General features: G+C 38.5%; 1 protein-coding gene across 1 annotated transcript; it reads left to right on the top strand.

The window, feature by feature from the left end:
* The first annotated feature begins 220 nt into the window (after window positions 1-220).
* Window positions 221-12,509, top strand: vps11 (VPS11 core subunit of CORVET and HOPS complexes). The gene is made up of 16 exons (XM_053332062.1): window positions 221-390; window positions 1,436-1,584; window positions 1,669-1,804; window positions 1,889-2,052; window positions 2,197-2,444; window positions 3,608-3,809; window positions 5,460-5,611; window positions 5,702-5,888; window positions 6,568-6,711; window positions 7,965-8,162; window positions 9,099-9,260; window positions 9,381-9,514; window positions 10,290-10,492; window positions 11,097-11,268; window positions 11,528-11,750; window positions 11,956-12,509. Exons 1-16 carry the CDS (start codon window positions 249-251, stop codon window positions 12,118-12,120), a joined length of 2,781 nt encoding a protein of 926 aa, XP_053188037.1. The 5' UTR covers window positions 221-248; the 3' UTR covers window positions 12,121-12,509.
* Window positions 12,510-13,465: the final 956 nt, after the last annotated feature.

Here is a 13,465-nt window from a genome sequence, read left to right as displayed (position 1 = left end):
CCCATATTATTACATTTGGCTCTGATCTGACATTTAATGGCACAATCAGATTAACAAGGAATAAGAGGCAAACACATAGTTAAAAAGAAGTAATACATTTGTGAAAGTAACTGTTTACTAATGAAATGTGAGGTTTAACAAATCCACTACGATCATGGATGGTACAATATGTGATATAGGCTTCCGGTTTGCTCATGTGACCATAGTGTCACATGACAGCGATCTAGTCGCTTGCTAACGCTAATACAATGGCAGCGTTTCTACAGTGGAGAAAATTCGTGTTCTTTGACAAAGACACGGTGAAGGATCCTGGAGATAATGGGAAAAACTTTGCTCTTCCAAACGGAATATCTGCATGTGACTCAGGACGGGGTCACATTGTTCTGGGAGATATCCTTTAACACAGTCAGCAGCTAGCTCTGCTAATGACAGCTGATGCTAACCAGACTCAGCAAAGGTGAAAACAAACAGTCAACTGTAGAAATGTGTTTATTAATGAAGACGTTTATATGAACAGTAAATGAGCAGACAGAGACAGGCTATGTTCTGGTATATGGGACACACGGGCTAATGTTAGTCTTGTTGTGTCTTTATAGTTGCAACCAGTTCGGCTAACATGTAATACACTGAAGAATAGTTAGTTTAATAACTACTATTAATAAGTGTACACCCCTCCTTAATAAAGTTACTATAGAAAACGTAAACAGTGGAGCATGAGGAGACTGTACTGAGTGTTTCTAAAAGAGCAGTGGGATTAAATAATATCTGTTATTATTGAGAAGCAAGCCAATTAAATGAATATGTGACTGGAGTTTGGTACAGCACCACACCTAAAACTAACTGTTTACATGCTTCTGTCATATCATAACTGTTTTTGAATTTGTCAAAATGAATACTATTATTTATAATATATACAGTATGTTAAAAGACGTACTATAATACATTAATTAATAGCAATATATTAGCAATATAAGTAGCATTATATCATATTTATATGTACTGTCACTTCATGTACAGACACTGCTTGTGTGTGTGTGTGTGTGTGTGTGTGTGTGCGTGTGTGTGCGCGCGCGCGCGCGTGTGTGTGTGTGTGTGTGTGTGTGTGTGAGAGAAAGAGAGTGAGTGTGTGTATAATGTACTACTCTCTGTAATTATATTAGGTTTTACTTGTGACCTGCCAAGGGACTGCAGATGTAAATTAGCTTTAAGCTAACTCTGGTGCAATACATCAAATGGCAACATTTATGTTTAATATTGTACATGGTCCCTTTACAAATAAATTAAAATAAATACGTTAATAAGGCAAACTATTAAATAATGAAACATGTTCTATTAAAACGACTATACCAATGTTCACTGTTGAATTTCCACACATAGCATATGTGTGCAGCTTGCTCTAATTGTATATAACTGTCCTTAACTCCCATAATGTTACATATGGAAGGCAAAATCTGGCTTTTGACACGCTCCCTGCAGTTGGCGTCTTTTCAGGCCTATAAGTTGCGGGTGACACATCTCTACCAGCTGAAGCAGCACAGCATCCTGGTATCAGTGGGGCAGGATGAACATGGAATAAACCCTCTAGTAAGTGTGAAGTCATCCAGTCCTCCTAAAACACAGAGCAGTTGTTTTCACTACCACTATACTGAGTCTGTATTCATTCCACAGGTGAAGGTTTGGAACCTGGACAAGAGAGACAGTGGGAATCCTCTCTGCACTAGGATTTTTCCTGCAATTCCTGGCAACAAACCGACTGAAGTGTCTTGCCTCAGCGTGCATGAGAATCTCAACTTCATGGCTATTGGTAAGACTCAGGGAAAGGTTTGCTCTCTGTATGTTGGTCCAGGTATCACAGTGTATCACAGTAACACACAGTGTTTCTCAACAGGCTTCACAGACGGCAGTGTGGTTCTGACTAAAGGTGACATCACCAGAGATCGTCACAGTAAAACTCTGACTCTGCACGAGGGGACCATCCCTGTCACAGGCCTCGCCTTCCGCCAGGTGGCAAAGGTCACACATCTATTTGTTGCCACTCTGGAGAAAGTCCATGTAAGTGTGGAAGAACACATGGGATGCATGGAGAAAACCTTTCAACTTTACAGCAGCCTTACATTTATTTTTAGCTAACATGTCAGTTTATGGAGTTCTATTCTCTGACCTTGCTTCCTCTGCCTTGACTCTCTCCTCTCTCAGTGCTACACGCTGTCCATCAAGGAGTATCCCAAAGTAGAGCTGGATACACATGGCTGTGGGCTGCGCTGCTCCTCCCTCGCAGATCCCTCTCAGGATTCCCAGTTCATTGTGGCCGGAGACGAATGCGTGTACCTGTACCAGCCCGATGAACGAGGGCCCTGCTTTGCCTTCGACGGAACCAAACTGTTGGCTCACTGGCATCGAGGATATCTGTTCTTACTGATTAAAGATGCAAAGTCACCCAACAAGTAAGGACAGCGCTGAGTAGGTTAGATGAAGGTGCAGCGATCGTTGTGAGGATGGCGTCAGGGTTGATCAATAACAGGGCTTAGGCTGTGTTCAGCTGTGCTCTGTAGGTGATCACAGGCTCAAAGTGACACTTACAAAAACACATCTTGAACATTAAGTTTTAAAGGCATGTGTTACTGTGTGTTATAATGTTACAAAACACAAGTAGAGCAAATGAGTCTTTTTCTGAAATGTCCAGTTATTATAATGTAATGAGAGCTGAATCTCATGTATATGTACTTTATTATACTCAAGATGTTCAGCCATTATTTAATGTCAGCTATGTTTCAAACAGAGCATGGTTACGTTAGTGATGGTCATGTTTTTGTTGACAGTATTGAGAATGATGTGAAGGGTTATGATTATAGGTTATTAGAATCACTTCTGCTGCTCCTTGGTTTGAAGGACTTATAATTAATAATCAACTTTCCCAGTCTAGAGAATTATAAGATTATTTTCAGTATCATTATTTTATTATCTTATTTAATAATGTCCATTTATTTTTCTTCATTAATTGATTCAGTTCTTTGTTCAAGTTTAAGTCCAAGTTTATGTATTTGTCATATATCTATTTAATACATACAGTGGAACAAGAGTACATAAGACATAGAATAAATAACAAAACATAGAAAAGGAACACATAAGAACAATTAAAGATAATAAAGCAGCAGCAGTTAAAAAAGACCGTTGCTATACTAAAATAAAGTGCCTAATAATATCTTAATAAATTAGAATTTAAAAGGTAGCTGTTGTGTAGATGTGCAAAAGTGCAGTATTATGCATTTAAAAGTATTATATATACTTGTGACTTGGTCTATAAAGTGTTAAAAAATGTTGGTCACTGTTTCCCAAAGCCAAGGGGATGTCCTCTAAGGTTGTTTTGTCTCTATCAGCATTAAACAACCCAAAGATATTCAGTTAACTGTCATAGAGAACTAAGAAAAACTGAATATATTCACATTGAATGAGTTGGATTTGTTCTTAAAAATGACTCAACAAGTATTTGATCATCAAAATGTTTGGTGATTAATTTTCTGATTGATTATTTGTCTTCATTAATTGTTGTAGCTCTACTGAAGTCTCACAGACAGATGCATGTTGACAGTGTTGATTTTGTGTTCAGGACAGCGTTTGGCAGCAGGGAGAGCTCTCCATCAGACAAACAGCTTCTGACCATCTATGACCTAGACAACAAGTTCATCGCCTACAGTGCCTCTTTTGATGATGTCATCGATGTGGTGGCGGAGTGGGGATCTTTCTACATCCTCACCAGAGACGGGAAAATGTTTGTTCTTCAGGAGAAAGACACACAGACCAAACTGGAGGTGAGTGTAAAACCTACCAGCTCTGTATCTGAAAGGACAGGTTCACAATTTTCATATCAAGTGATATCTGACACATTTAAAGTCTTTTTAGCATCAAATTCCCTCTTAGTGTTTCCTATTGAGCTGTGGTGGAAGTATAGTAACAAAAAGACTTTACTAAAAACACTGTAATGTTGAAACATAGAAGATGAAGATTTGACTCATTTGGACGCTGAAGCTTCATATTAGCTTCACATCAACTTTTAAATACATTTTTACACAGAAAGAGGACTGTGGATTTAGTCAAGAAGATCTCATCAGTGGCATCACTTATATTATAAAGCGATTAAGTGAATTTTTAACCTGGATTAGGATTAATGAATGATTATCTCCACCTTTGATGAACAATAATGTATTTTCACAGTTTCTTTAGTTTAGTATTTTCCACTGCTGCCCTCACACATGAGTATCTTTAGGGAGGTAAAATAATGATGTTTTAAGGTGTGATGCTGTGGTTAATGTCTAGTTTACTTGATTAGAACTATGTAAAGATCATGGTTTGGGTTAAAATGATCACTGGAGACAAGTGTTCAAATTCCTTAAAGATATGCAACCTTTGCTGTCATGGCAACAGTGAACACCACCATTAATTAACATGAGCAAGATTAAGTTGATTAGAGTTTCTAAATGTCGGTTTCGATTATTTTTCGATTAATTGCCCAGCACTAGTTGTAGTGTGTATGGAACTGCAACTGTGGTCCACATACAAGTCCACAGATGCTCATGTGGTTCCACACATAGTGCAAGTGGGGGTCTGCAGACATGTGTGCCGTCTGTTAGTACTACAAACTGCTGTTTAAATGCAATAATCTGTTACTCCAACTTGACTTAGAGGATCATATTTCATTGTCTCACCTGTCTCATTTTAAACATCACACCCATCACATGACCACAGCCCCTCGTATACTTTTACAAATACCTGTTTTCATGCTGTGAGGTTTTCCTGTATATAAAGCCTAAAAAAGGAATGAAAATGAAATCAGAAATACAGTACTTTCATACATGGTCACATATGGTCCCAAATTTTGGTACTGCAAGTGTGAAGGAATCTTCTAATAGTCAGTATGAACAGGAGGAATGATTCATCAGTTTCATTTTAAATCAGACTTGAAAAATGGCGTCCTTTTAAAATGATAACTAGTTACTAGCAAGTACAGTGTGATTCTACAGGCTGCAGAATGTAGGGACATCACACAATGTTCAGCATTTTATATCAGAAATACAACACAAGAGCAGCTGGTGTGTTTGTTGTGTCTGTTTCTTTTGATTAAGAAGTCAGTCACTTATCTTTTTCCATCTTTTTACATGCGAGTCATTTTCCATACAACAGCAGCACACAGTGAAGAATTGTCCACCTTGCTGAGGAGTTGGAGGTGTGCAACCTGTCACCTGCAGCTCCTGAATGTTCCATTATCCCCCTATAAAACAAAGACTGATTGGCTGATAAAAAAAAATACAGAAAATAATTGTTGTCTCATGTTGTAGACTCAAAAACAGGATTTTTGATTTCATGAAACTCATAAGACTTTTGCTGATGCATAACTTGTTGATGAACAGTAATAAAGTGTTGGATCCCTTCTAAATCAACCTGGTGACTGTTTGTTTTTGAAGATGTTGTTTAAGAAGAACCTGTTTGTGATGGCCATAAACCTTGCTAAGAGCCAGCACCTGGACAGTGATGGACTGTCAGAGATCTTCAGACAGTATGGTGACCACCTCTACCTGAAGGGAGACCATGACGGTGCCATCCAGCAGTACATCCGGTAATTACATCATGTCAGAGATTGATTTTGAATGTAGCACTGGTTGCTGATCAGTCTCCCATCAACAAACTTCACATTGTTTTCCCACAGCACTATTGGGAAACTGGAGCCATCTTACGTCATCAGGAAGTTTCTGGATGCTCAGAGGATCCACAACCTGACAGCGTATCTGCAAGCTCTGCACAGACAGTCTCTGGCCAACGCAGACCACACTACACTGCTGCTCAACTGTTACACCAAGCTGAAGGACAGCTCCAAACTGGAAGAGTTCATTAAGGTGAGTGCTGAGGACAAATACATCCTAAAAAAAAACGGTTGGACTTTATTAAAGCCAATATGTGTTCTGAGTTTGACATACCACAGAAAAGTGTGTTGTTAACCACCCTGCCAAATTTGAATGATTAAAAAAATCACCAAATATATGAAATTAGGCTTCAAAGTTGTGTAAAACTCAGTCTCTTTCTCTGCTCCCAAACGCTGTGGGAGTGCCTGCCGAGTTCACTGAAACCCCGCCCCCTACCAAGTGTCATCTGTCAATCAAAGTCACCACCTCTACCAGAAACATGGACGCTATGTCTGAGACCTTTCGGCAGCTAGCTCGGCGGCTAACTGGCTAACTGTAGACTGTAGTCGTAGTAGTGTGTGCTGAATGTATACCTCTACAGCAGCAGGGGCAGGTTTATGCTAATCACGCAGCTGTGATTTTTCAGACCCGCCCACTAAATCCTGAACACAGATATCTTGAAACACAGTTTGTGAAGCCTAGCTCCACAATTCAAATCTAAATGGTTGAAATGCTTTTTACACCTTTTTTAGAAATACATTTATGACCTATTTAATGTGTTTAGAAGAAAATGTCTGAATTCACTTTACACTGTCTTCAATGAACAGATCATTCATGGCTTCTGTACAGTATTTTAACACCTTCATCTTCATATTTACTGTATGTTCAACAGAGCAGTGAGAGCGAAGTCCACTTTGATGTTGAAATTGCCATCAAGGTTCTCCGGCAGGCGAGCTACCACAGCCACGCCGTCTTCCTGGCTGAGAAGCACATGCACCATGAGTGGTACCTGAAGATCCAGCTGGAAGACCTCAAGGTAAAAACCATGACAGTAGATGTACAAACCTTCATTAGAGAAATGTATGGAGATTCACCTGTCTGTGTTTAGATGTTCTTGTCCACTCTGTGACCAGCTGACATTAGTGACAGCTTTTTTGGTTAGTATGTCTGATCCAGTGATGCTGAAGCTCTTCCTTGTTTCTCCATTACCCTATAAATAAGGAATCACTATGAATATTTCACTCAGATATAAAGAGATAATGCACTCTGATGAGATGTAAACAGCATCCAGATATGCTGCCAGAACATCATTTATTCTCTGAGTCATACACCAGTCAGATCAAATCACACAGACACTGCTACAGTCAACTTTAAGAACGAAGCGTAAAAGCATTTCTCAGCTCAGGAATCACTCTTATCCTGGTTGATATTTAGGAAAGCTCCAGATGTGTCCTAACCTGTTCGCTTGATGAGAATAAATATATTGAAAGATTGATTTTTACAAAAAAATTGTAGCAGGGAACATGCAGCTTTGCAACAGTGATGAATAACGGTTTGATGACTCTTATACAGATGTTGTGCATGTGAGAGTGAACTGAAATCTCTGGATAGGCAGGTTAATCTCTGAAATTCATTACAACTATGGCCTGACTGATACTGGATTTTAAGGGCAGATGCCAATAACGATATTAGGGAGCAAAATAATTCTGATATTAATATACATGTACAGAATATATACATAAACACACATTTTCTTTGCAATGATCCCTCCAATGTGGTTATCAAACACTTGTGACACAGATATGTAATGGATATTGATATTACAGTTTAATAATACACCTTATTGTATAAAGTGACATCCTTATACTGAAACAGGAAACTACACTGCTAATTTAATGACAATAATTAAACACAGAACAAAAAAACATGCATATATTAAACTTGAATTAGGAAATAAATAAATCTTATACTTAAAATTCTGCCTATATAACCTAAAAATGTTTTTTTTTAAATATTGGCACACATCAGACAACATATTTCAACTCCATTATATATTTTATATACTGATTTCTCACAACTGAGTCACATTAGACCTGCTTTTATTTTAATTCATATAATTATTACAATTATTATTTATTTATTATACATTATTATTGGATCACAACCTGTCAACAGTCCTACAGGATCCCAACATGGACAAAAGTCTTGAGTTTACAATACATTTACAAGTAAAAAAAGAGTAGTAGCCTACATATGTTTATCACCTTACTGTTCCCCTCCTAAACTCAGAACTACCATGAAGGCCTGCGTTACATTGGACGTTTACCTTTTGAACAAGCTGAGAGCAACATGAAGCGTTACGGTAAGACTCTGATGCACCACGTTCCTGAAGGCACCACGCTGCTGCTGAAGGGTTTATGTACCAACTACCAACCAAGTGGAGACACTGCTGAGAGAGAAAGCCTGGACAGACACCGACTCAATAAGGTCTGTGTGCAGTACTTTTATGTTTAATATTTAACTCCTGTTATATTCACATGATGGTCCTGAAATAACCATCCTATTACCTAAACATCCTATACTGTACATCCTACTACCTAAACATCATATACTGTACATCCTACTACCTATACATCCTATACATTCAAAACCTGCCTGTTCAGCCTGGCTCTTGATTAAGAATAGTTTATGTCTGTTTATGTATATTTATTCTATTTTTATTTAATTTGTTTTGATGTTTTCAAATGTTCTACTTTTTATTTTATGTTACTTTGTTATGATTATGATCATTCTACAAGTTTCTATCTTTTTATTTAACCTTCATTTAATCTAGCTTTTATTAAACTTTATCTTTTTTATTTTATTTTTACTTTTGTCTTTTTATTCTATTTTAACCTTGTTTTTACTCTAACTTTTAATTAACTTTTTTGTCTTCTTCCCTCTTATTTTTATTTATTCATTTTAGTTTTTTAAAATTCTTTATTGAAGTGAGCAAGGACACAATACAAATAACCTTCTAACCTTCCTTAGAAATTAAATGACATACATTTGATAATATTATCCTCACCCACTCAATTATATACACACACACTTTATAAAAATAGTATGCATTTATTTTTCTATTTATTTAACATTTATATCATTTTTACTTTCTCTTGTATGTATTTGTCTCAAATTGGTCCCTTTTTTTCTTTTTAATTTTTTTTTGTTCCTTCATCATTTATCATTTTTATTTTTTTCTTAATGTAGTCCTCAGTCTACACTTGTTCTGTCTTGTTATCAACTGTGAAGCACATTGAACTACATTCACCTGTATGAAAGCTGCTGTATATATAAAAAAATATTTAATATAAATACAGTTATTGTGTGTGAGACATTTCTCTGAGTTTTCTACAAAGACTGTCCTTTTTCTTTTGTCTTCAGGCCAACTCTGAGGAATTCATACCGATTTTTGCAAACAACCCTCGAGAGCTGAAAGCATTCTTGGAGCACATGATCGAGGTGGACCCCCACTCTCCACAGGGTGTTTATGACACACTGCTGGAGCTCCGACTGCAAGACTGGGCACACGAACAAGATCCTGAGGTCAGTGCAAAACACACACACACACAGAGTAGTCACAAAGAGCAAAAAGATGCAAAAATGGTGTTTAACAGCTGGATCTAAACATAATTCAGTTGCTAATGATCTCATTTTCTTTGGCAGAGAAAAAAGGTCCTGCAGGTGGAAGCTGTGTCGCTGCTGAGGAGTGACAACACAGTGTTCGATAAGGCTCTGGTCCTCTGCCAGATGCACAACTTCAAAGAAGGTGTCCTTTACCTTTATGAGAAGGGCAAGCTGTAAGTGAAGGAGAAGCAGAGCAACACCTGAATATGCATGAACGGATGTGTATGAATGAATATGTATGAAGCCATTAATGTGCTAGTGAAGCACATCATAGCATCTCTTAACTTCTGTCATCACTCACTGCTTCTATGTGGCAATTAATACTGAATGACAAACCTAGAGGTGTGCCAGTAATACATTACATTTAAAGACCGTGTAAAGTGAATTCAGACATTTTCTTCTAAACACATTAAATAGGTCATAAATGTATTTCTAAAAAAGGTGTAAAAAACATTTCAACCATTTAGATTTGAATTGTGGAGCTAGGCTTCACAAACTGTTTCAACATTTCTGTGTTCAGGATTTAGTGATTAGCATAAACCCGCCCCTGCTGCTGTAGAGGTATAAATACATTCAGCACACACTACTACTACTACAGTCTACAGTTAGCCGCCGAGCTAGCTGTCGAGCTAGCCGCAGAGCTAGCCGCAGGAAACTCTCAGAAGTAGCGTCCATGTTTCTGGTAGAGGTGGTGACTTTGATTGACAGGTGACACTTGGTAGGGGGCGGGGTTTCAACGGGCACTCCCACAGCGTTTGGGAGCAGAGAAAGAGACTGAATTTTACCTTATACAACACACTTTTCTGTGGTATGTCAAACTCAGAACACTTATTTATTCTTACTTTACACAGACTTTAACTCAAAGCTGTGTTTGTTAGACATTTCTCTACCTGTTACTTTACTGATCATTACTAATGATACATTATATATATTTGCATTCATGTGCAGGTACCAGCAGATTATGCACTACCACATGCAGAATGAGGAGTATGGGAAAGTGGTGGAGGCTTGCAAGCGCTACGGAGACCAAGAGGGATGCCTCTGGGAGCAGGCACTGGGATACTTTGCTAGAAAAGAAGAAGACTGTAAGGCCTACATCAGCGAGGTCCTGCATCACATCGACCAAAACAACCTGATGCCTCCGTTACTCGGTGAGACAATGAGAATTAGATTTCATACTTAAATGCGTATTTGTTTGGATTGTGATCAGAATGTCACATTAGGGAGTGCCCTCGTTGTTGAGTGGTTACAGCACATATTATATACTCACAATGTCCCTGGTTTACATCCAGCAAGGGATATTTGTTGCATGTCATACTCATTTCTCTGCCACCAATAAAGGCAAAAAAGCTCCAAAAATAATATTAAAAAAAAAGAGTTCAAAAGAAAGTCACATTAGATTCAATTCAGGTTAAAATTATCAGTTGTTTGTTCTATAACATGTCAGAAAATGGTGAGAAGTATCAATCATTGTTTCCCAAAGTAAAAGGTGTTATCCTCAAATGTCTTGTTCTGTCCCTTCCAACAGTCCACAACCCAGAAATATTCACTTTACTGTCAAAGAAAAATCACATTAAAGAAGCTGGAAGCAGAATTTAATAATTTTCCTCTTAAAAATGTCTTTCAATGAATCATCAGAATAAATGGAGATAAATTTAATAGTTGGAAACTAATCAATGAATCGTTGCAGCTCTACTTTGCACAGTAGATGGGAGATAACTGTGTGTGTGTGTGTGTGTGTGTGTGTGTGTGTAGTGGTGCAGACACTGGCACACAACTCGACGGCCACTCTGTCCGTCATCAAGGACTACCTCATCAACAAGCTGCAGAGGGAAAGCCAGCAGATCGAGGACGATGAACGCAAAATCCGACAATACCGTGAGGAGACGGCTCATCTCCGCTCAGAGATCCAGGAACTCAAAACCAGGTGGAATTTACAGGAATCTTACTTTTGTACTGCAAGGATGAATGTTTATTATTTATTCAAGCTTTTTTTCTGTGGTAGTGAACAGTTCTATGACCCTCACTGCAGTGACTATACTGTTGTCAGTTACAGTCCCTATAGCTCAGAGAGGTGGGATTGGTGACCGGTGATGGTTGCCAAACATCTTGTGCTGATGTCATCAAAAAAGAGTCATGGGTTGCCTAATACAACTGTAAATCTTAACCTCAATATTTCCACACAGTGCCAAGATATTCCAGAAGACCAAGTGTAACATGTGCAACAGCCCTCTGGAGCTGCCCTCCGTTCACTTCCTGTGCAGCCACTCCTTCCACCAACACTGCTTCGAAAGCTACGCAGAGAGTGAGGCGGAGTGCCCAACGTGCACGCCAGAGAACCGCAAAGTCATGGACATGCTGCGTGCACAGGACCAGAAAAGAGACCTGCACGATCACTTCAACAGACAGGTAACAGTACATGAACCTGGAACTCGTTTCATTCATCATCAGTTGTCTTCTGTAGTTTTAGAAAACAAATTAATCCACAAGGGTTGAAATGAGTTTATAGTGTAATTACATTTCAGTTCAGCAGTTGACAGTGGTGCAGTGTCACATACAAACACAGCAATGTTTGAACAAATGCAGCTTCATGTTTCTTTTCTCTGTTTTTCAGTTACGGAGCTCTAATGACGGTTTCTCAGTCGTGGCTGACTATTTTGGTCGAGGAGTGTTTAACAAACTGACTCTGGTCACTGACCCGCCTGGCAGCAAAACAGTTGGGAGTCTAGAGGTGAACCTGCAGAGAGACCTCCTCATCCACACCAAGAGAAACTGCTAGAAATCCAGCTTGTGATTATGGTGTGAATACCTGAGAAGGCATTTTGTGTCCAGCTACACATCACTGATCACATGCTCTGCTGCATGAGATGCCACTTTATTTAGCAGCAGTTGCTGCTGCCTGCTTTTAGTACCTGTGATGGACTAACTTGCATAAACGCTCCTAGTGTGAGTCATGATTTATTGAGGACGTGCAAAAAACCTTCTTTAGGTTCAAATGTGTAATTCTGTCTTAAACCCTTTCTGAAACACATCTTGGAGAGTTTTGCTTTGGTGTGTTTGCTTGTATGTCATCTTGCACACAACACTGAAAAATCATTCAGTCATCTGTCACTAATGAAATAGTTAATATCTGTCAATCTAAACTGATGAATAAAATTGTGAATAGTCTCATCCTTCTGTGTGTTTCTTTCATACAGTCTTGTCTCTTTGTTAGACTTCTGGGGTTTGCAGTTTGTTCAATCTGTTCTAAAAATACACATAACTTGTCATATGATGACATCATTCACTTTATTACATCCATTATATGATTATCATATATCAGTTCACATGACATTACATAAGTGTCATTTGTCACTAGGTTACACTGCTGTAATGCTCTCTGTTCTGAATCAAACTGGTTGTTCAGGTTCTGACTTGTGTGTAGGACGTTTGGATCACAGGAAACCAGCCTACAGGCTTTTTATTGACCTTTCAGGAGCTTCTCTCCATCAAACCTGATTCACAACTTGTCCTTTCATCCTCTTTTCCATATTATGGAAAAGCCACGCTTATTGTTGCAAATGAGCTCTGTTTTACATTTCAAAGTGTGAGTTTACATGAATGTACATGTTTAACACAGTCAGTGCAGTTCTTTGTTTTCTACATGTGTTGGAGAGAGATGCACCAAGCTTGTGGAACAGCCTTCTTAACCATCTGAGACACTTTTAAAATAGACCTAAAAACCATTTTATTCAGAAAGACTTTTACATCTTAACTCTTGTTTCTATTACTATCACTTATCGATTTTAGTTTCACTATGATTGAAAAGTGTGTTATTAATCACATTTTCGTTACTAAAGTTGCACGTGTACATAAGCTGATGAAATAAACAATTCAATCAGTTAACTTCTAATGTAACTTGCATGTGGTTTCCTCAGACTTACCTGGAAATGTCGTCATTCGGTTTACGCCTACTATCTGAACGTGGACCAATTGGGTACAGTCAGAAATCGTTTCACAACGTCACTCACCTCACGTGGACCAATCATAGGGCAGTGCGTGGAGCGTTGTGGGCGTGTTTTAGATTGGAGGGTCAGTGCTGGTTGTTGCATTTGACGTCAAAGAACGCGGCTTAACTACCGGAT

This window comes from Scomber japonicus, chromosome 13 (assembly GCF_027409825.1).
Source record: "Scomber japonicus isolate fScoJap1 chromosome 13, fScoJap1.pri, whole genome shotgun sequence".
Classification (NCBI taxonomy): domain Eukaryota; kingdom Metazoa; phylum Chordata; class Actinopteri; order Scombriformes; family Scombridae; genus Scomber; species Scomber japonicus.
The sequence above is the reverse complement of the archived record's forward strand: the minus strand, read 5'-3'. Positions and strand labels throughout refer to the sequence as shown.

Bases quoted from the DNA above. Each gene is read 5' to 3' on its own strand.
- vps11 (XM_053332062.1), top strand. From the start codon at position 249: ATGGCAGCGTTTCTACAGTGGAGAAAATTCGTGTTCTTTGACAAAGAC. The intron at 5,612-5,701 runs GTAATTACATCA...GTTTTCCCACAG, and splicing joins GCCATCCAGCAGTACATCCG to CACTATTGGGAAACTGGAGC. The intron at 10,493-11,096 runs GTGAGACAATGA...GTGTGTGTGTAG, and splicing joins CCTGATGCCTCCGTTACTCG to TGGTGCAGACACTGGCACAC.